General features: G+C 37.9%; 1 protein-coding gene and 1 pseudogene across 1 annotated transcript; one reads left to right on the forward strand and one right to left on the reverse strand.

Moving 5' to 3' along the window:
• Positions 1–10,144: 10,144 nt before the first annotated feature.
• Positions 10,145–14,479, forward strand: LOC149117335 (uncharacterized). The gene is made up of 2 exons (XM_089282997.1): positions 10,145–10,417; positions 12,719–14,479. Exon 2 carries the CDS (start codon positions 12,772–12,774, stop codon positions 13,765–13,767), a length of 996 nt encoding a protein of 331 aa, XP_089139123.1. The 5' UTR covers positions 10,145–10,417; positions 12,719–12,771; the 3' UTR covers positions 13,768–14,479.
• A 6,569-nt stretch (positions 14,480–21,048) lies between these two features.
• LOC149117336 (neuropeptide Y receptor type 2-like) lies at positions 21,049–22,236 on the reverse strand (annotated as a pseudogene).
• Positions 22,237–24,784: the final 2,548 nt, after the last annotated feature.

Here is a 24,784-nt window from a genome sequence, read left to right on the forward strand (position 1 = left end):
ACTCAGTACTAAATTAAAGTTTTATCTAAAGCTATTACCTGTTATATTCTGTACTATTACAGTACATTTAACAATTGAGGATGACTTCATTCATGTCCAGGAAGTAAAATCAATTATCATACTAAGCACTAATCAGATTGTTGGTTTATTGGCTTCTCCCACAGTGCACGCAAATAGCCATAATGTTGTCTTCTGAGAGAAAGAGAAAGAGTTACGAAGCTGACAAATGTTTTTTCAAACTTGACGATAAAGACAACTCGCATTTCATGTACTTAAAATTAACAAGGGATGATTCCCAATCAACCGGAAAATTCGGTTCAAATAAAATGCAAATGAGGATGCACTATGCTTTAGTTTGCAGCACCGAATGATTTTCACCATGAATTGATCCTTTCAAAAGGTTCGGGTTATTTGGAAGGCCCAGGTGCTGCGATAGTAATTCATACAATTTGAATTATTTTATTCACAAGAAAAACGTGATCGAAGCTAAAAAACAAAGAACATTTTCTTTTCTCGTTGCCATTATGCTCTAATTGATTTCCTGAAAGATCCGGACCTGGCGATGTAAACCAATAGGCCTAGGATGGAAATCCCACCAATTAAACTTCAGGGTATTGCTTGTTCAGAAAAAAAGCACAAGAGATTGTCGTTAAGTATTTTTTTCCCTTCATGTTTGGCTGCCAATTTTACTTTCAGGACAACGATCTGACAAGCAAAAAATGAATGCTTAGATTTGCGCGGCGGCTTTTGTGACGAGAAATATGGGTTATTGACTATGGGTGTGAGGTCAAGATAGCTGGATATTGGCCAAGTTCGTTTTTTGCGTGTTTATGGAGCGAGACGGAGTCGAGCTCTATTAACTCGCCAAAAGAGAACGAGGCCAATACGCAGCCATTTGATCGAACAAGCTTGGTCAATAAAGGATTTACTATATAGCTTTCAGGAAGATTTTTAATTTGTCGTGTATTTCTCCAGATACGTAAAGGAGAACACTCAAGACAGAAACCTTGTAAATAAACGAGCGGGCTTCTCGTTTGTTGAATACATACAGGAGAGACGCCTTTTACAAAAGGTTTGTTTAGTATTTACCACTTGATCTCATTCTGAAGGTTAGGATTCAAGCGGTTCAAGTGGTACAGCTTCAGTACGAGTTGGTTCAAGGGGTGAATGAGGTACTTTTCCTTGAAATAAAATGAAGTATCACATGTACTTGACGTAATAATTTACAATTTCTGTATTATGATTGGCTAAGAATATGTGAATCAACCCCAAATCAGTGCAGAAAAGTAAAATTGAGTGTAAAACGATGAAACTGAAAAATTGAGCTCGAACAGACAAGACGGCGGACAAAAGATTAACACTCTATATCACGCGAAGAGGGACCCAACAAGACCCCCTAAGAACCTGCCTCATCTTACTTTTAAAGAAGAAAGGTACCAGCATTCTACTTTTGTAAAAGAAAGGAATAATTTTATATCGTTTGTTTAGTTAATAATTGTATTGTATTTACAAGTTTTCAACGTATACAAAATCAGCACTCTTTTTTACTTCTCAGCCTCTCATATATTCTTAAAATATTCTTAAAATTTCGCAAATTTTTGCCTAGATATTCTCATAAAATATATTCTTATAGAAAAAAAGAGTTTATACTAATATGCAGAAAACAAATCACAGTCTGCCGCCCATTGCTACTAAAACTTACTCACCCAGTCTTTAGGTCTGTGACAATAAACGCCTATAAAAGAAGGAAACTCTTTTCCAAAATAAGAAGGTCTATTTTAGCTATTTCTAAGCACAGAAGTCTTCTATTGTTTTAGGACGGAAGCTAATTTCGAGAGGACTGTACTGTAGGACCTGTAGAGATAAGTTGCAATGGTTGGAGTGAAAATGTTCTTAGCATGATCCAGTTATTCGTCAGACATTTTTGTTTTAAAATAGCCATTTAGTGGTCAAAATCGAACGTTACTCCGAAATTCTTCAGACCTCGCGAGAGTCAAAGCCAATGACGGAAGGGAACTCTATCTACAATTTGATGAGAATGTTTATTTTGGTTATTGCTGAGCGCAGAAGTCTTCTGTGTTCTTGATACAACCTAACTTTGGGAGGATTGTGCGTGGGACTTGTCAAAATGAATTAATACGAGTGAATGTGTTCTCAACATGACCCTTATCTATTCTTTTCTATTAAACAAAAGTTGAACTTAAGTGATCAAAATCGAAAATTAATGAAATAGTAAAGCTTTAACTTTAGGACACTGTAAGACGGTGGTAGTTAGGCTCCCTGTTTAGATTCGTAAAGGTATGGTGACAGTGTCCCTTTAATTTCCGTTATTTCTTGACTTTTTAAGCAAAAGTAAAATCCAAGATGGCGGATCCAAGATGGCGGGTCAAATCACGTCATTTGAAGTCATGACGTCGCAACCAGCAAATATGGTATCATTTTGTAGAGCAAGCTTTGGACTATCTGATCAATGTAAATTTATTTCGCTGTGCCTTAACAGAAGGAAAACCCAAGGGGGTTTCATTCACCCCGTCCAAGGGCTAAAATCCATCGCCTCACTCAAGACCTTCAAACAAAATTGGATTTTCTTAGTCTCCTTCCTTAAACCGACCTTCCTTTGGGTTTGTGGGAGGATCATCCAAAGGGATCCTACTTATTATTCAGCTGTATGGAAAGGGCAACTTGCGTTTCAGTTTAATATGGAAAATTATGCTAGGTTTACCAAGCAGTTTTATTTGACGTAACAGGAATCCAACAAGCATACTTTATAACAAGCTGGTGTATCTAACAACTGGCGAGTCAAAAAGAATGAGTTTTAAATCCGACTCGAAACCTTGTTACCATTTTGGCCAAAACAGGGTTCCTTATTCAAATAAAAATATGTAAGCAAATAACTGTTCGGCACGAGTGAATGGAATACCATCTTACCTGTTTTTAACCTTAGGGAGATTAGAAAATATCAGCGCGCCAAACAGAAAAAAAAGAACACAAATAACAAAAAACAAATTTACTTTTAACTTTTAAATCACTAAATGGTATGGCACCAGCTTATATTAGCGATTTAGTTAATGTAAGAAAGCACGCACGCTATTCACTGCGCTCTAATTCAGGCACTATCTTATTACATCCAGCAGGGAAAATGAAAAAATCTTTTTGTGATAGATCGTTAAGTGTAGCTGCGCCTACTCTGTCGTAGTCGATGTAACTATGTTAACGTGTGGGAATCCTTTCAATGCGCAAGTAATACATATTAAAAAAGACTGGCAATTCCAAAAAAGAATATTCTACTAACCAGCAGGTGGGTATAGTAATGACCAATCAACTCGAATTCGTTTAATATCTCGGACTCGCATACAATCTCTTTATCCCATGTGAAAGATGAGAAAATAAACGCGCCCAATAGGTAAAATAATAGTCTGGTAGTCAATGTAACTATACTAACGGGTAGGAATGCTTTAAATGTGCACATCATACATATTGCAAAAGGCTGCCACCTCACGGAAGCGCATAAATTATAAGAGAGTCTGGTGAAGTGTCTTGATACTTGCAGAAAGTAATTGATATCGCGTTCTAATCCATCTTGGGATGTCAAAAATTCCGAGGAAAGGTGGGAAATTTGTTATTGTTGTTTTGTTTCTTATTTTCTAGCCTTTATCATTGAAACAGGTCTCTTGATTTTAAATTAAGAAAAACAACGCATTTTTCTTAAATATTTAATCACTGCCCAAGAACTTGCTCTCTCATTCGGAGACATTAGCAGTAATTATGTGATAAATGTGCTGGATAGCTACTGGTCGGCTAACCCGCTTATGCCAAGAGGTACAGTGAATCTTGAGAGCTTCAGTGGCTTTAATCCCTCGATGAGGGGTGGCTAATGGTCCTTCTCAAACACCATGGGTCTCGCTCAGCTAACGTTCGTCTATATAATACTCGATTCTCTGCTGCAAGGAATCAATATGATAACGCTGCGAGATTGAACTCAAATTTGAAGTCTTTTTTTAGTTCTAGCATAGGATTATGGAATTGCTTACATTCTGATTAGAGTAAACTTACGAAAAGGCTGTTTAAAAGACAAATTCATAAATTGCTCCTCACAGAGCTTGGAATTGAGGATGATTATGTTTACGTCCATGCCCTGGTCTTGAAAGTGAATACCCATAATTATTGTATCTTATGACTGTATTTATTATAACTTCCCCTTTTCACAATTCTTTTCATCATTTGTCCAACTTATCACTTATTATGTTGGTTAATTTAATTGTATTCTTTTTGTGACATTTTTATTACATACAATCAGCAAAAAAGAAAAACGGGGGCAGCTTTAGTGAGAACTATTATTAGTTCATTACGTTTATTACAATGCCCGTTTCGATTAGCCTACGTAATACGCGGGTAATGCAAGTTGTAATTTTGTAATTTAAGTTTAACCCTCGGACCTACAAGGGGAGAGGCGGGAGTGGGGTGGATGCCATTATATGTCAATTGTGTGTCCATCATTTTTGGCGTTGCCATGGTAAGCGCAAATTTCATGTAGGTTTGACCAAAGTTCAATTTAGTTGACATAACTCTGTATTTTTTCAGTTTTCTTCATCAAATGCCAGAAATTCGCCAATTTGTACATTCGTAAGCATTGTGGCTTGATTTTGTATTAATTTCCATTGTTTCCTGACTTTTTAAGAAAATAGTAAAATCCAAGATGGTGGATCCAAGATTGCGGGTCAAATGACGTCATTTGGGAAACGCTATTCTCGCCTTCTCGCAGTCTCACATTTACCATTCACCAGCCCTAATATTCTGCTCGACAGAAAACAACAGCCCAATAAAGAGCTGACTACCCAAGTAAAACAGAATAAGCCAGAGCGCGAGGTTAATATTCTGTTCAAGAGATAACAATAGCTCAATGCCTGGTTTGTAGAGTCACGCCATCAAAAATACAAATCGCCAAGATTTAGGTCTGTGCGGTTTTTCATTCGCTCGTTATTCGGAAAAGTGTTTCATCTAAATTTATAATAACAATTAGAACAATAATTCGCATAAAGAATAACAAAAACTTTGGCTCTTATATTTGTGCAATTTTCTACAAAATTGTTATTATAATTTCAACCCGTCTGGTGTTTTTGAGTAAATATTAATGTCGTCATTTACTCCAATTCTCAACCAAGCCTTTGAACAAGGAAAATTAATGGCGGTCGTAAATTCTCGGAAGTAAATTCTCTCCAAAAAACGTGAGTTCTCTAATCGTAATCAGAATTATATCACCTTGATTCTAGGTCATATGCTTCTGTCGTAATAGACTGAAATTTGGCAAGATATCTAGTAAAGACCTATTGTGTGCGAAAATGTAAAAAACTGATCACAAAGGCAAAACTGCGTGACAAATAAAACACGTATTGGGTCCCGGCCGTTTCATGCTACGTTTCCTGGCGTGGGATGACAAGTCGTGTACAAGATTAAAAGACCTCCCGGACAGAAGTTTTTTAGAGGGTAAAGCTCCTCATGAGACAAGGCCTGGCCAAACGGAGTCGCAAGTAGACCCAAGTTTTCAACTTGCGTCCACTGGCGAGTCCTTTTGGCCAGGGAGAACATCCGCTCTTGTATAACTCTAATAAATTTAGAATCAGAATAAATTGGTTAGCGAGCTCAATAACCATTCTAATGCTAAACTGACAATGTTTTCTAATAATGAAGCCCCGCAAACATCAAAGGAGCAAACAAAGATGGCTGTGTTTATGTTGGAAGGTACACTACTGTCATAGAGTACAATCGTTTGTTTAGCGGCGCTGTCGCACTATATGCATGAAACACGTAACCAAAGCGCTTCTATTGGCTTGTTCCTCAATCAGAAGTAGACAACTTCAGTTGTGTTTTGTGCACGGTCAAAGCCAAAAAAGCAAACAAAAACTTACAACAAAGAACTTGTTGGGTTTCATAAAACCATTTCCATGTGGTTTTTTTTAACTGAATCACATGCTTTGTTTGTTCGCATGTACGACCAAACAAAATACATAGTGTCAATCAGTAGGTGTTGGACAGAAAAAGGGAGAGAGCATCTTTTGATATTCCTATTGGCCACTGAGTAAACCAATATTAACCTTCGCGAATGGTGTATTTGCCGATCGTCGTCACATAAGAAGGTCTAAGAGAGGAAGTCTTAGAAATATCCAAAAAACGCTTCAAACGCTTTGGCGCATTGATAATCGAAGGAGATTTTGGCCAAGTTTCATAAAAATCCATCAAATCAACGTATCCTATTAATTAGCCTAAGGTAAGGGAATCCAGGCAAAAAAAGCCCAAGGTTTCGAATTATAAAGTTTGTCAACCTCATGACATCCAGGATACAGCACATCAAAGATGTTATCAGCGCGGCCATGTCGCCGACCAATGGAACACAATCTTGTCACTCCAAAAGACAGTCCCAATAACAATAACTCATTATAATTCACAGGGGAATACAATTTCGCAGTCAAAGTGATTTGCAGTAAGGGAAAAATTGAGATCTAACGGAAGGTGTTGTGAGTCAGCGAACCAGAAAAAAGCAAAGGGAAACCGACTAAGAGAGCGGCGATCAACAGGTGACCCGGAGCAAAACGCGCACCCACTAGGGTATGCTTTTGTTGTAGCATTGTACGTTCAATCTGTTTGTGAGGTTGGTTAAACCATGAGCCTTTGTCGTTAGCGTGAGTTCGTGCTTCTTGTTTTCATGGAAGGATTCTTCGTCTTTCCTTGTTTTATCCGCCCCGTGTTTCTTATCACATACTATCCACTTCTCTCTCTGTCTTTTCAAAAAACTCAAAATAACTTTGTTTACAGACCGTCATTCCAAGATTTACTGATCTTCCTTTAAGCGACACAAAAACGCATAACTCTTTCGATGTAAACAGGTGATGCAAATCTTTGTATTTCAAGTCCCCAGATAAAACCAGATGTTAAATTGATTAAGTTAAACTTATAGTCAGTCAGAAGTAAACAACTGTTGTGGTCTGAGCACGGTCAAGGCCCAAAAAAGCGAACAAAAACATACAGCGTAAAAAGAACTTTGTTGGATTTCATAACCATTCCCCTCATTAACTTTGCTATAAATAAGTGTTTTGGCTATACAAAGAGCAAAGAAACTCTTTTCCACATGTTAACAAACCTTGCCCTTTGAAAGTCAGTAGTAACCTTAACTGGCTTTACCTGCCTAGCTAAACTAAATAGAAAACGTGTGTGCGTCTTGCTCTGTTGATAAAGCTATAACGAGATTCAATTACCTGCCACAAACGCAAAACGTGTAGATATTTTCATTATTACATTTCCTTGAATAATCAATCAGTAGTTTTCAAAAGCTAGGCGCTCCTGCTTTTCTTTATCCTATGCATTTCCTTTTTTGTGGACATTTTTACATGTAACTAACTTAAAATACTGTTCTACAATAAGAATATATACTGTTTTTCACAATCACAGTCCATTTTATAAGATTATTCATCCACGTAATGATAATTTAAAAGTCAGCGCTTTGTCGATTCAAAACATTTCACTGAAAAATTAACCCTGCAGACTTGTTATAGAATGGCTTTCGCAGGTAACAACTTGAAAAGCTGTTTTCTTGACATACGCAAAGCCTTTACGTTGACCCGTTAATTTTACATGAGACGTAATTTATTTGCATTCGAAACACTTACCGAAAACAACAACCTCGCTAGCTGATTCTACCACGTGTCTTTGACAAAGATAGAAAGCATCAAATGTGCCACTGCACTGGACCATCAGTGGTCCCTTTTGTGAGCTTTAGTGTATATGATCATTTGGAGGTATAAAGGAGCCCATTGATGGAGTGAAGTCTGCGAGGAGAAAGAAGGATTTGAATTATTATGGTTTAAATACTAAGTTTGGCAAATTGATTACGTTCGTAAGCCTCGACTTCAACATCGATCAGCAGCAGACCATCAACGGTGTCTTTGGTTGTATTTAAGTATTTGGGTTTTAAGATCCCGTTGATGGTTTCCTGATCCGATGAAGCATAGTTGATTCATAGTTGGAGGCCGAAGTTTTCCCTATAACTTACTGAAATACGAGAAACGTGATAGTGCGTAATTATAATACAGTCGAACCTCGGGTGTAATATTATACATTTTATTCTTGGGGTTCGACATTTTTATGTTTAAAAAAAATGCTTAGTGTAGCATGTAAATAACTAGCACAATCAAAATAGATCAATAAAACGTAGCAAAATCAGAGACCAACGACGCGCGGTATGGATCAAGTTTCCTGACATTTTACAATTCAAAATGGGGTTTTGTATAATAATAATAATAACAACAACAACAACAATAACAACAATAACATTAATCATAATAATAATAATAACAATAATATTAATTATAATTTAAAAAATCCAACACGTTTAATATACAAAATAATATACAAAAGATAACTCTTTAAAAGAATGTCAAAAATTTAAAAATATAAGTAACAATTTACATAATAATAATAATAATAATAATAATATTGATAACAATAATAATATGTTTTTTAAAATAAAAAACTTTATTGAGCACTTTTTCATACAAACTTAAATCTGGTAAATCTATTAAAAATTCAGAAATATTTAATAATAATAATAATAATAATAATAATAATAATAATAATAATGATGGCACTTTTATACCCACATGTTACGATGCGGATATGATCACAGGCGCTTTTCAAAATTATTTATATTATAGGACTATTCACAAACAAAAAAATTAAATGAAAATAATAATCCCAATTCTAATCATATTTTCATCGAAACAAAAAATGCATCACAATGAGTGATAAAATAAGTTAGAAGAACAAAAGAATTAAATAACGTAAAAGATTGTCTCCATCTATCATCATTATAAACATTGTTCCAATATCATTATTTATGTCAGTTTATACTGTAAGCCTCTTTGAATAACTATGGTTTTAAAAGAGATTTAAAAGTTATAAAATTGTCTGTTTTTCTGATGTTTAGTGGTAGCTTATTCCATAATGAGGGTGCAGCTGCCACAAAAGATCTATCACCTTTCGTCAGTCACTGGTTAAAAGGGCTGTTGACGAGAGGTTTTTTGGGCAGCTGGGACGCGCTTTAGTGGCCGTTGCGTTTGTGGAGAGGTGGCCGTTATAGAAAGATTAAAATAACAATGAATGAATGAATGAACCGTCCGCCGGGAACAAAAACAAGTGGACGTTGTAGAGAAGTGGTCGTTGTGGACAGGTGGCCGTTACGTCGACTTTGGGGCGCTAAGTGTAAAAATATTATTTGGCTAATATTTTTCTAAATTTCATGTTATTTAGTAAATCTCAATTTTACTGCGCTTGTTATTCATAAATCACAATTTCAAGGACCTGCGTGATTTACAAAAAGTACGCAACGTGCCTTCGCGATTTATAAATCGCAAGTGACTTAACCTTGCGATTTATAAATCACAAGCGATGTGTCTTTGCGATTTACAAACCACAGCCAACGTAAATGTGTGATTTATATATCACATGCAGTGAAAATGTGCAAATCTGGTGCGATATGATATCGAAGGTGCGCGATATTTATCGCACATGTGCCACATATAAATCGCAAATCTGCCAGCCGAATCCTGCTACCCCAGCGAGGCCCTTTGCACCGAGTCACACTGACGAAAACAGGTGGAGTTACAGGTAAAGAAAGGAACGGAGAAAAAAGGAGGGGCCTGCGCCCAGGCCTCGGCTCGTTTCAACCTCGCTCTCGCCACAAGTTCCGTTGGGGGGACTTGGTCTGTACGCGTAACTGCCGTCCACCGGGTTTAACCTGCTCATTTTCGCCCCTCCCTCCCCCTCCTCTTTTTTTACCCGTTCTTTTCCTTACCTCTTACTCCACCGGTTTTCGTCGGTGTGACTCGGTGCAAAGGGCCTCACTGCGGTAGCAATTTCGGTGGCAACCGTCCAAGCACCTAAACCCTCTTTCGGGCCACCAACTCGCTATGGGGGACCCTGGTGCCACGACCCTTTGCATCCCCAGGCACTAAGCGCAAATATTAACATATCGCAGATATTTGCGATTGATATATCGCAGCGGATTTGCACAGTTTACGCAGCTTGGGATTTACGTATCACACATTTACGTTGGTTGTGATTTATAAATCGGAAAGGTACGTTGGTTGCTTGCGGTTTATAAATATATAAATCGCAATGTCACATCGCTTGTGATTTATAAATAACATAAAATTTAGCAAAATAATGGCCAAGTAATATAGTCGCCCCATAGTCGACCTGTTTATTTTATATGAAATGTCTTTTTCTTTTCTCCTTTAATCGAGTGTTTCCAGCTGGTTTATTTGCATTTATTTAAGGAACACTGGAAAGCTTGCCGAGAACAACAACCTTGTCGATGCTACATCGACAAGGATAGGAAGCATCAACATCTTTTTGCTCAGTTAAGGTAAGTCAAATATGTATTAAACTGTTAGATTAAAATAAAAAAAACTGCTTAACTATCGGAGCTCCTGGCGGAGAAGATCCGATAGCTATCAAAGGATACGTTTTAAAGAATTCCTGACGTTAGCTGGTTTTATAGAAAACCTGTATTCAATTGCGATCGCTGAGAGGCAACGAGCCGATATTCGGGGGATCTTAAAACTGGGGAAAAATTTTTTTAAAAAAAATGTTACTATAACCGAACAGTTTACAGCACTAGAGAAAATAGAGCTACAAATGTGTTTGTCTTGCAGCCGACGAGTAGACCAAATATTAAATACTTAAGGTTACTCCAAACCTTCGCGGGGCTACTTTTTCCAAGTTTTCTTTTTTCCAACCAAATTAAAGTTCATTATTCAAGTTGCATTTTCCAAAAAATGAAAGTAAAAGATTAAAACGAGCGCGAGTTATTGGGAAAAAGAGGTTTAATAAACCTTCAAGGCATGTACTCCTCAGCGACCTTTTCGCGGCATATGGCTTGATGCAGAGATCCTATATCAAATACTTTCAATTTGAGATTTCATGTCCGTCAAGAGTGCCTTCTTGTAATCACGCTTCAGCAATTGCTCCTCGGTTTCTTTTTGTTTTGTTGCGCATCGCTTTTCCCCGTTTTGCCCTATATTGTTGACCACCGGCCTAAAACGTGACCGTGAAACGCGATTGCTTAACTGCGAAGCTCAACTTTCCATACTGTGAACGCTAGGGGTTCTGTACATGTTATTCCATTGGCTGGCGGCATTTTGAATTGACATATCTCTCTGAGAAGGTGTGATATGTTTATAAATCTTTAGAAGGCGAAAACTTGCACTTGTTTTTCGAGAGAATCCCTCCTCTTTAAATCGATTAAAAGGATATGTAGAATCGACGGTTTTCCGTGAAATTTTAAAATGTATTCTTTACCTAAAAGGCAACCAGTGTAATTTTTGCGAAACAAGCGTAATATGGTCATATTTGCGGCTCGAAGTTAGTAAGCTAGCTGCTGCGTTCTGTACTCCCTGCAGTTTAGTTATTTCACAATCTGAAAGTCCATAAAGAAGTCCATTGCAATAGTCAATTCTGCTTGTGACGAAAGCATGCAGAACCATTTCTAATTTATCTCTAGCTAAAAATTTACTTATTTGCTTAATATTGTGGAGCCAGAAAAATGCCGCGCAAATGCCGCGAAAATAAATGAGTTTAGAGATCTGTGCGAATAAGGAGGACGAATCGAAGCTAGACAAATGATTGTCTATTCACTGCACTCTAATTCAGGCACTATTCTATTACATCCAGCCGGGAAAACGAAAAAAAACCTTTTGGTGATAGATCTTTTAGTGTAGCTACGTCTACACTGTGGAACGCACTCCCAGTAAGCCTGCCCAATATTGATTGTATTTTAACTTTTAAATCTTTTCTTAAAACATTTATTTTTAAGTTAGCTCTTAGCCTTTAACGTTTGAATTACTTTATTATTGTTAAATTTAGTTTATGTACATATATTTAGCATATTTTAATATTGTAACGCGCTTTTGATCATTGAATGTTAAAGCGCCACTAACCCCCCCAAATTTTTTTCATTTAATAAAATTTAGTAGTTTCCTTGATTACTACAGCGAAAAAATTATCTCGATTGATAAAATCCCTGCGTTTCTACAGGCGTTTAAGCATGTAATTTCCATGTTCACAACCGCGCAATATAAATTAATAAATTATTATGATTATTATTATTAAAAAGAGGCAACTTTTTCAAAGCAGTTTAGCTATAAAAAACTGCGAAAAAACTTTTCTTAAAAACGTTGTCGGACGTTGTCGGACGTTATTATCAAGTAAAAGAAAACCAGTATGAATATTTTATAAACACGAGAAAAACAATGGTTCATTAAAAAGAAAGGTAACATAGAAATATGCTATAAGGTGAACAAAGAGTTTAGCACTGAAGGAGTCACTCTGAGTGTTAAGGTTAGGCCTTAGTTCTTTGATGAATAGCATTTCGTAAACGAGGCAGTCAAATTTCCCCTGGCACTTCTTGAGAACAAGAAATTGGCCCTCATTAAGAAGATTTTTGTCACCGTGCACTTCTAAAAGGTGTTTACCGATGGCCGAATACTCGTGTTCGGCAATGCGTTGATGAAGGTGTCGGGCTGTATAACCAACATAATCTGCAAATAATAAAATGATAAGTAATATAATCTACACGTTGATGTGAGCTAAGTTCAATTCCTGTCAGTTGCCTGCCTTATACAGGTAGTAGAAGATCTTTAAAACAAGAATTCGCTTCTCTCCACAGACAGACGGGTAATTACTTCGAACAGCCATACAAAAAGAGAATAGAGCTTCAAGATGTCTCAACACAGCTTTGAGACGTCTTTTGACCACCACTTTGAGAAGTTATCTTTATCTGAGTGCATACCCTGGATGACTGTAGGCTTAGTTGAGTCTATTGCTATAGTAACAATCAACCTCTGTGCGATAATTGTTTTTATAAAAAAACCTGATTTCCGCATGCCAAGCACGCATCTGTTGATAAATTTGGCGGTCATAGATATGTTGGCTGGAGGATTTGTTATGTATGGTCTGTTTTATTCGGTTGGAACATTTTGTGATGTATGGAACTCGCATTTAAATGAAGGTTGGGCAAATGATATACCAGATACATCCTCCCAGTTTTTCCCTATTAGTTCTTTATCAAACATCACCATTATTGCTTTAGAACGGATGCACGCGACATATCGCCCGTTCATGCATCGCTTGCTGAAGAAATCGGTGTACGGAATAATAATTGCCGTTGTTTGGGTTACAACCAGCTTCGTGGTAATTGGCCATGCCCTTCTTGTTCAATATGGAGAACCTTCCACGCGTTATTTCTTATTGATTTCATTTATTGGGTTGTGCCTTTTGATTATTTTTGTTTCTTACGTGTCCATTGTTATTAAAGTCCGTTGGGGAGCGCAGCTTCAACGCCATGGTGCAGCCAGTAGAGAAAGAAAACTGACCATGACATTGTTGATTGTGACTGTTGTATCTTTACTGCTATACCTGCCATTTATTATATTACGTTCGGTTTTTAGCAGTGAAGTAAAGAAGGACTTGTCCTTTTCAGAGTATTTTCATTTATTTAATGTAATGTTGGCTTTTTATTACGCCAACCACCTCGTAAATCCTATATTATACGCTATCCGCAAGCCAGAATACAGATCAGCTGTACTTGCACTTTTTCGGAATCGACCACAGCGAGAAAGACGTGTTGCAGATTTACCTCTCCGTAACAAGGAAATAATGGGAAGTAACAACGTAAGGTTATTGCGCATTAAATATCTGGACGAAACCAGTTCTTAATTGACTTGAGAACTTGCAAGTGTTGTTGCTTAGATTAACCAGCTAAGTCAGTTGAATTTGCTGACCAAGTAGTTGCCAATTTATTACAGATTGTAAACAATTATTGGATGCGGTTTAGATGATGTCTAGAATAATCAAGGCCGAGGTAGGGGTTATTAGTTGAAACCGAAGGATGAGGCTGATAACCTTCACCGAGACCTTGATTATTCTGGATATCACAAAAACCGAATCTAATAACTGGTTTATTATACATTGAACGAGAAGAAGAAAAGGAAGTCATGTGTTTGCTTCTTCACTGACGGCAAGCAACAGAAAGCGTGCGAACTTGACATGATTACCCTTAGAAATCATGCACCGCGGTCATACATGACATGATAACCCGTGACCTTGAGTGTCCTTGACGTGATTATTGTATAATCTGCAGCTAGATGACGTCACAGGCGTTGATTTCGAAAATTCACTGTACGCTTTTGGCCAATCAGAAAAGAGATAGTGAGTTCAATGTATAATAATAGAATAATCAGGCTCTAAACCTAATAAGGCCAGGGAGTGGATTAATTTAGCTAAGAGAAATGTGTGGTAATGATATAACTAACACATACCAAAATGAGATGTGTAAATTAAAGAAATCAAACAAATGTAGGAAAATAAACTAATAATAATAATTGCAACGTTAATAAAAAATAGTCTTATAATTGAAACTGGAAAACAATCTAGTAACTCGGTGACAACAGTTTTTTTTTTTAATCTGTATCCTAAGTAGATGACCAAAACTTTATGTTATGATATCTTTAGTTAAGTAACGATTTAATTACCCCGGTATACGTACTATCTTGAGTGCGATGATATTTTCGATTTTCCAGCACTCGCCATTATGATAAATGCCAAGTTTATATCGATGCAGAACGCGAACTGAGAAAAGCATCCTAGGTTAAGTGATGCAAAATAGCCGAAATCGACGAGCTCGCTGCTCAAAACCACTGAGCGCAATAACAAAAACGAATTATTATTTATTTTGTTATGAATTGAATTTTATTTATAGCTCTGTACGGAATGTTTCGGTTTCCGAAAGCAGTGGTGTATCCATAAGAGGCTCAACTTGTTCATATTACGTTGCTATTCTGTTCACGTCATAGGATCTTTAATAGAGGGAAATATCCCGGGGGGGGGGTACCCCCTTATATGGGCTCTAGAGAAAATGAGGGAGACTCCTGGTCAAGTTATTTATAGATGGACTCTCGAACGGAAGTCTGTTTTCCGAGACGTCCGCATCAAGACCAACCTCGATCTGATGTTTTTAGAGTTATGGCGGTGCGTGACAAAAAGCTATGATCGCGTTTGTTGAAAACCATGTATTTACCTCGTGATTTTTAGCCATTTAAGACATTGAAGTATTTGGAAAAGTGCTTATTTAAATGTTTGTGTGTTCAGTGCAGTTATATTAATCAGTGTCCTAAGTTCCAAATGTTAACACTATTTTCCGGCAGCCATATTGGTGTCCCACAGAGGAACACCAACATGGCGGCTCCATATTAGGCTTTGTAAATTTGCGCAGAACAGTTCGACGAATATCTCAACTTTGCGACAGCGCACACACCTTAAACTTGACGAAATGTCTTCTTTATTTATCTTCTATAATATCACAATTTCTTGAATTTATCCACTGAATGGTTTTTGATTTTATTTGTTATTGTGTGACAGTGAAAACGCCCTACGGTCCTGGGCTTATCTCTCAGCGCCTCACGTGTAGAGGATCCTACTCAGGCTAACATAAAACTTCTCACGTCAGTTAAGGTGGCTCGAACGGAGTTTTGAGTAACGATACTTTTCTCCTTTGATCGACTAGAGTATCACCATTATCAATCCAACAGAAAGTCGACCGTTACCGGCGTGCTAGAGAAAGATAAAACTCAGTTTCAAATGAACATACCGCGTTTACCAAGATCTAAGTTACCACGGAAACATTAGGACGTCATATGGCATTTTTCACGAGGCCTAATAGCTTACCATTAAGGGGTAATTTTGGAAATGAGAGGTCGGATCTACGATCTGTCATAGTTGTCTAGACGATGGCACAATTTTAAAAGGTAAAATTCTCAGAGCGTTTTCAAGAAAATTGCGATTGAAGTTTCAAGGTGTTTTTAAATGTTATTGTAAACTATCGCTACAAGACTTCAATTAACGGTATTTTGGTACTAAATGAATCTTACAACATCTTATTACCTCTAGTAAAGATCCCGGAGAAAACCCTTTGTTTTATTTTCTGAAATATTGGCTTGAATATTAAGTGATGTGGAGTGTTATTTACCTTTTTTTTTTATCAAAGATTGACCCTCGAATTGTGTACTTGGACGGGAATGTAAAAACAAAAGAACACACACACTCGATGATTTTTTTAAACTTGGCCCTCAATGAGATCAATTAATATTCAACGTAATCCCTAAATTTCAAATTTATTGAAACATTTGAAAACCACGTCAACTCAGCCTCAACTCAGGCCAAGGTGCTATTACTTGAAAAGTATCGATCATTTGAATCATTTTATTCACAATCAGAAAAACGTATTCCTCTTCTCAAGGACCGTCTTCCATGTACCGGAAAATTCAATGCAAATAAAATAAAATGAATTTGCATTGTGTTTTAGCTTGCCCAATCGCAACAGGAAGATTTTCAAAACGAATTGATCTTTTCAAAAGTTTGCGTTATCCGGAAGGCCCAGGTGCATTAACTGCGGTAATAACTGATCTTTTGAAAAAAAAAAGGGGGGGGGGGGGTGGGTGGCTCGAAGAAACACCGTTTTCTTATCTCATTAGAATTAGTTTTTAATTGATTTCCTGAACAGTAGGGACCCTACGGGCACTCAACTCAAGGCCAATTGCTATTACTTGAATAGTGATCGATCATTTCAATCATTCTATTCAAAAGAAAAACACAATCAAGAAAGGCCTTTTTCTCATCTCAGTTCAATTGTTTATAATTGCTTCCCGGCAAAATGCAGTTTATGCTTTCGGAAATTGCTTATTGAAAAGTTTGCACACACGTTTGTCATCAGGTAAAAGTTTGTTTTCCACCATGTTTGTCGGCCAATTTTCACTCTGCGCGACAATGACGAAAATGAATTATTAATTTTGTTGTGGAGGCCCTTTTGAGAAAAGATTTTTAAAAGCGCTATTACATACATCAGTAGGAAATGTTTTGTTGAGGTAGCTTAGTGTTTGCTAAGTTTCAGGGAACATTTTTTGTCTCGTTATTGCTCTTGCAGGTTCTTGACACTCGCACACGTCTCTATCCATAAACTTGACAAATAAAAGAAGAGAAAAGGAAATGAAAAAAAGCCTCCCCACAAAAGAATTTTTAAAAACAAATAAATTCGACTGATATTTGCCCATTACAAGAACAACCTGCGCAAGCTGGCAATAATAACAGATATTAAAATGCCCCATTTTCACGATTTTGGGTCGCCCACTCCTAAATTAAGGCAGTTTCCATCAATGTTCATTTCTCGTTGGCACCCTTATAAACAAAACGACAGAGAGGCCACATTTGTGAGGTCGCGAGCTTATTTATCAGCGCCTCAAATCGTCTACAGCCTCAAGGATACGCCGATATGAAAATAAAAGCTGTTTCTCCAGATCGTCGATTTCAGTAGCCCTCTCTTACCTACTTGTATTGATCGACTGTTAACGTATTTGAAACTTTAAAAATTTCGGTTGGAAAAATTACCCGAAAACTGCATAAACCTTAATTTCGGTGAAGTTGTTTATAATAATCTATCATATCCCTGATTCTTGACTTGATTTATTGAATGATTAAGATAACAAATTTTCGATTCAATGATAGTGGAAAAGCAAAAGACTAGCGCCGGGTACGTAGTCGATTCATAATCGCGAATCATCAAAATGTTTCCTTTCTCGGGGGGAATATCGTTAATTTAAGACGAGGTTGGTCTGTCCATTTCTCTACTGTGACTCTTCGTGTATCGTGTGTTCGGGAGAAACAAGTTCTCCTTCCAATAACCTCAGGGAACGTTCATTTCTTATAAGGTAGGGGGCGCTGGTGGGATTTGGGGGGGAGGGCATGCGAAAAAAATGGCTTTCGAGGGGGGTCCATCCCAAAAAAATGAAATATTTTAGTAAAACTTTAAAATGGCATGATGTTTGAATATCAAAAAAATTGCTATAGAATAAACATAGAAGGCAGGATACAAATTTATTACAAACTTTCCTTCTGCTTTAGAAAAACGTTTGGCGACAAAAAGCATTTGTAGCTACTGAAAAGAAGTATTTAACACTGTTATTTTCGAATGCAACTTTCACTGGCACTCATCTTCATCTTCGCCGTCGTCGAGTCCTTCGTTGCCGCTTGTGCCGCTATGGGAGTCTCTTTCACCAATGCTGCAAGAAGCAGCAATGCTTTCCGTCAGAGTGTACTCTTCAGGGTACATGAAGGTGTAAACCAGGAGCCATAATCGGGGACGGAGACCGTAAGCGCGCGCCATTTCTAGTATTGGGGCTGTCCCCATGATATGGGACAATAATTCTATTTTTAGAACAAATTGCGCCATCACCTGCGGTACACGCGCGTACACGCTGCGAGGATTTTTGCGGATGTCGCGCGGGGGAAATGGCGTCCGAAATTCCCGAAATTTTTCATGTTTTTGGCCCATAACTCAACGCGTTTACGTCTGTTGGAATTTTGCTTAGGTATTTTCGTCGTAAGCTGCTCCAGTTTGAGTGAAGTAAGGCAGTGTCGAATTTAGGTATGTTCCGCTGTAAGCTTATATATATCGCTGACCAAGTTGTGCTCCGACAGATGCTTCTTTTGCATGAGCTGTACATTACTCCACTTTAAATTTCACATATGTTGAAGATTAACAGCTTTTCCATTACACAGCAAAAAACTAGCTGGATATATTAAGATATAGCAGAGCTTCAGGACTTCATAGTTTCCTAGCTCCTCTTGCCACACGCTTGCGAGGAATTTGCCAGTCTATCGCGACCGAAAACTAAACAAAATAATTGCTAGTTTGAGTTTCGCTTGAATTGTAAGCAACGCTTGATGTTTCATCAAGGCCCAATAACTTTACGTCCGTAGATACTGCTCAGTTTTATTCGTGTAAAAGTCCAGTAAATTCTCTGTTGTCGATGAATGAGAGTGCCCGCCGATGCGTGTTTTGCACAGTCAGTAAACATGACAAATTGTAATTCCGCCGCACTTTCGTGTGAGAGCGTACATCGAACTCAAACAATAGCTCTATAGTTTTTAAATATGGTTAAGATTGATAAATGTTTGAGAACATATTAAACGCTAAGCTGAAAATATGCGAATAAAGCAGAAATAATCAGCAAAGTTACGATGACGCTTTCTTTAATCAACTTCGAATAACGATTTCGATTTTGTTGATCGAGTTATCAAAACTCCTTGTCTATTTTCATTTTTGCCATGTAAAACTTCACTATGTTTATTTTGAAGAAACACACATCATGTTAATAGCCTTTTTTGCGTTCGTGAAATTTGTTGCAGCATCTCAGCACAAAATATAACGAAAGAAATTTTTGTCAAGATTTGTTGACAGTTGAAAACACCGACTCGGACTTGAAAGTGCACGAGCTGTACTATGCAAATGATACAATTGTACGCGTCAGACTTTCCTTTCCGGCAAAATCTTTTGCAAACTCACCAAACAAGCAGAAACAATAAGAAACCGTCAAAACAGGTTTTGGTTATGATTAACCATTGTCTGAGAAACTCACAAATTAACTCGATACCAGAGTAGAGAGTTTTCTTGCTATATTCTTAAGTCAGAACAAACGCAAAAACATACGCGTAAGCTTACAACTAGCGGGAGCAGATCTTATTATTCATCCTCAGCGCGAGATTGAAGTCTTGTTTTCGACCCTGAAAAACCCACCTTTTCTGTTAGCTCAGAGCATAAAACTACATATAAGCGCCCTGGTTCGTATTCCCTGCCTTATTCCCTGTCATCGCCGTGAAAAATACGCAAGAGAATCTCTCAACTCTCACCATTTGATCACGCAACGTGACAACATCCACGCGAGAGCCAACGACATGTGCGTGAATCCGCGCGGATATATGACGTCAGGGTGGCGCAATTTGTTCTAAAAATAGAAAAATTGTCCCATATCATAGGTGCGCACGAATCCCGAGACTTACGGTCTCCGTCCCCGATTATGGCTCCTGGTGTAAACATAATCCCTGACTTCCTGCTCAAGGTTGGTGGTGATTCTGCTTCTTGCAGCATTGGTGAAATAATTCCCTTCCACGAGCTGTGCGATGTATGGCCCATCTCTTCTAAATAACGACGTGGCAACATCCTCAACTTTAATACACTCCTCCGGGACGGCCGTACACAAGGCATTGTGGAAGATCATTTCCTAGCGGGTTTCCAACACAGATTTCATAAACTCGTTGGACGTTGTTTTCAGTCCGCTTCCTCTTTCTTTCATTTGACTTTCTGCGGTTTTCTTTTTTCCTTCTCCTTTTGTTGATGCGCTGTTTGAGTATGCCCTTGAATATGCTGTTATAATTGCTCTTCTTATTTTCTAGTGCTTCCATGTCCTGCGTGACCTTCGTCAACTTAGCATCTATACATTTGATCTGTTTTACATTAAAACTGTGGGCAAATTCTTCGCCCTGCTTTAAAGCAAGCCCACTGGACTGAAAGGGTGTGGAATCGCGTTCCTTTACATCTTTCAATATGACATTCAACTTTTCCACCATTGCTCTGTGCTCTTTGATGGAGAAGTTCAGTTTTCTTCCATCACTGGGCTTCAACTAGTCCTTGGCATGGAAAACTCACTCGCCCTTTCTGAACAGCCATTCGCACTTAAAAAGATTGCCAGGACATTGACACAAAATGACAACAGGGCAAGTGCTGACAGCAGTGAAACGGATGAAAGTGATAACGATGAGTATGACAGTGATGCCATTGACTCTGGGGGAGAAGATGACTCAAGTGACGTCATTCTTGCATTCATCAATTCAGATGAGGAGGATGCCAATGAGAGGCCAAATGCCATACGCTCAAGGCGAGCCATAACTAGGAGATCCGAAATTGACTTCTCTTTCTTTTGATTTGTTTTTTAAACAACAGCTCTCTGTAGTATAGGGATTGTAAATATTGTCTTCATAGTGAGCACAATAACGTGAAGTAGGGGGATAATAGAGAAATATTAAAAAAGTTAAAATCTAAATATTGTTTGTTCAATTTTTTTTTGGGGGGGGGGGGGTCATCCCAAAAAATGACCGCTATAAGGGAGGGGGCCATGTGAAAAAAATTGGTAAGCTGAGGGGGGGTCATGCGATTTTTAAATGGTGCTTCCCAAATCCCACCAGCCCCCCCCCCCCCTCCCTCATAAAAAATGAACGGTCCCTCAGGTGGCTGAAATAGTAACATTTCTTTTGTTCAGGCTGGCTACCCCGTCTGCTCGGATATTCTCTACCGTCGGTCGTGCCTGAGCGGCTGGTCTTACAAAATGGCCAACAAGGTTTGGCTGCCTGGCTCTGAGCATTCTGAAATGAAGAATTGGATTTAACACGAAAGGAGAATACATCGTCGTGGCTGTCAGAAGCATGGCGGTGTTGAGCGCCTGCCCTTGAAATTCTTCGCTGCGTGCAACAATGCTGCAAATGATCAATGGAAACCTGGATAAAATGTAAGTTCCACAGATTTTAAACGTCAGATATGTAAGTTTTCTCTCCTGGCGTTGATGAAAGGATGAATTTTCCGACTGTAGAATAGTTGGCGCGCGTAAGCTCTTAATGACACGAAAGAAAGTAATTATCACTAGCACGATCGCTTGCGTATCTAGCTGTGTAATTGCCGTTAAGTAAATTAGGATAAAATTACCTTGTTTGGTTCGAAAAGACTTAGGCTGGTTATAAGGAAACCATGTATAGCAAACAGAGGTCTCTTTTCTTAAAAGTTTCGAGGAGTACAGCAGTAATTATGAAGGCCACAAGCCAAGTAAGTGGCAGAATTTTCTTAACGTTTTCCGTTGATAGCCGACGACCGAATGGACGAACAACGCAATCGTGGCGATCTATTGTCATAAGAGTTATAGTTAACGCATTTAGCGCTATGCAACCGACAGAAAGAGGAAGACCAATTTTACACAATATCTCAGCGAATGATAAATGGCCAGCCTGAAGGTAACTGACGACCGTTCCTGTTAACAGGGACGGCATACCGAAGAGCGATATTAGAATACCAGTCAAAGAAAGGCTGGCGAGCAGGTAGTGAGGTACTTTGCGAAGGTCACGGTGTCTTCGAAGCAGATTACACACGAAAGCGTTTCCAGAAGCTCCCGTCAAAATCAAGATCGACAACATCACGAGGACTGCGATAGCGAGACTTCTTGGTACTGGTGTGAAAGAATAACTTTCCTCCATCATGGTAGAAACATTCGCATTTGTCGAGTTAGGCATTCTTCCACCCTGACACTCAGTGCTAAATTAAAGTTTTATCTAAAGCTATTACCTGTTATATTCTGTACTATTACAGTACATTTAACAATTGAGGATGACTTCATTCATGTCCAGGAAGTAAAATCAATTATCATACTAAGTACCAATCAGATTGTTGGTTTATTGGCTTCTCCCACAGTGCATGCAAATAACCATAATGTTGTCTTCTGAGAGAAAGAGAAACAGTTACGAAGCTGACAAATGTTTTTTCAAACTTGACGATAAAGACAACTCGCATTTCATGTACTTAAAATTAACAAGGGATGATTCCCAATCAACCGGAAAATTCGGTTCAAATAAAATGCAAATGAGGATACACTATGCTTTAGTTTGCAGCACCGAATGATTTTCACCATGAATTGATCCTTTCAAAAGGTTCGGGTTATTTGGAAGGCCCAGGTGTTGCGATAGTAATTCATACAATTTGAATTATTTTATTCACAAGAAAAACGTGATCGAAGCTAAAAAACAAAGAACGTTTTCTTTTCTCGTTGCCATTATGCTCTAATTGATTTCCTGAAAGATCCGGACCTGGCGATGTAAACCAATAGGCCTAGGATGGAAATCCCACCAATTAAAATTCAGGGTATTACTTGTTCAGAAAAAAAGCACAAAAGATTGGCGTTAAGTATTTTTTTTCCCTTCATGTTTGGCTGCCAATTTTACTTTCAGGACTGCGATCTGAGAAGCAAAAAATGAATGCTTAGATTTGCGCGGCGGCTTTTGTGACGAGAAATATGGGTTATTGACCATGGGTGTGAGGTCAAGATGGCTGGATATTGGCCAAGTTCGTTTTTCGCGTGTTTATGGAGCGAGACGGAGTCGAGCTCTATTAACTCGCCAAAAGAGAACGAGGCCAATACGCAGCCATTTGATCGAACAAGCTTGGTCAATAAAGGATTTACTATATAGTTTTCAGGAATATTTTTAATTTGTCGTGTATTTCTCCAGATACGTAAAGGAGAACACTCAAGACAGAAACCTTGTAAATAAACGAGCGGGCCTCTCGTTTGTTGAATACATACAGGAGAGAGGCCTTTTACAAAAGGTTTGTTTAGTATTTAGCACTTGATCTCGTCCTGAAGGTTAGGGTTCAAGCGGTTCAAGTGGTACAGCTTCAGTACGAGTTGGTTCAAGGGGTGAATGAGGTACTTTTCCTTGAAATAAAATGAAGTACCACATGTACTTGACGTAATAATATAAAAGTAACAATTTCTGTATTATGATTGGCTAAGAATATGTGAATTAACCCCAAATCAGTGCAGAAAAGTAAAATTGAGTGTAAAACGATGAAACTGAAAAATTGAGCTCGAACAGACAAGACGGCGGACAAAAGATTAACACTCTATATCCGAATTTTAATACAAAGAATTGATAACAATTAAGCAAAGAACAAAGCTCAGCAAATATAACTAAGCTAGTTACCGCGAATTGAAATGTGTAAGATAGGAAATAAATAAAAAAGCCGCGAGGACAAAAGCATGAAGTTAAGGTTGAAGTGAAATATGCTGGAGCCGATCACGACGGCATTACAAAATCCTGGTTCATGAAAAACTAATGCTAAAATGCTCCAGTACTTCCAAGCGAAACGCGAAGAGGGACCCAACAAGACCCCCTAAGAACCTGCCACATCTTACTTTTAAAGAAGAAAGGTACCAGCATTCTGCTTTTGTGAAAGAAAGGAATAATTTTATATCGTTTATTTAGTTAATAATTGTATTGTATTTACAAGTTTTTAACGTATACAAAATCAGTACTCTTTTTTACATCTTAGCCTCTCATATATTCTTAAAATATCCTTAAAATTTCGCAAATTTTTGCCGAGATATTCTCATAAAATATATTCTTATAGAAAAAAAGAGTTTATACTAATATGCAGAAAACAAATCACAGTCTGCCACCCATTGCTACTAAAACTTACTAACTCAGTCTTTAGGTCTGTGACAATAAACGCCTATAAAAGAAGGAAACTCTTTTCCAAAATAAGAAGGTCTATTTTGGCTATTTCTAAGCACAGAAGTCTCCTATTGTTTTAGGACGGAAACTAATTTCGAGAGGACTGTACTGTAGGACCTGTAGAGATAAGTTGCAATGGTTGGAGTGAAAATGTTCTTAGCATGATCCAGTTATTCGTCAGACATTTTTGTTTTAAAATAGCCATTTAGTGGTCAAAATCGAACGTTACTCCGAAATTCTTCAGACCTCGCGAGAGTCAAAGCCAATGACGGAAGGGAACTCCATCTACAATTTGATGAGAATGTTTATTTTGGGTATTGCTGAGTGCAGAAGTCTTCTGTGTTCTTGATACAACCTAACTTTGGGAGGATTGTGCGTGGGACTTGTAAAAATGAATTAATACGAGTGAATTTGTTCTCAACATGACCCTTATCTATTCTTTTCTATTAAACAAAAGTTGAACTTAAGTGATCAAAATCGAAAATTAATGAAATAGTAAAGCTTTAACTTTAGGACACTGTAAGACGGTGGTAGTTAGGCTCCCTGTTTAGATTCGTAAAGGTATGGTGACAGT

Source organism: Orbicella faveolata, unplaced genomic scaffold, assembly GCF_042242905.1.
Source record: "Orbicella faveolata isolate gen_17 unplaced genomic scaffold, um_ofav_v1 contig_12, whole genome shotgun sequence".
Classification (NCBI taxonomy): domain Eukaryota; kingdom Metazoa; phylum Cnidaria; class Anthozoa; order Scleractinia; family Merulinidae; genus Orbicella; species Orbicella faveolata.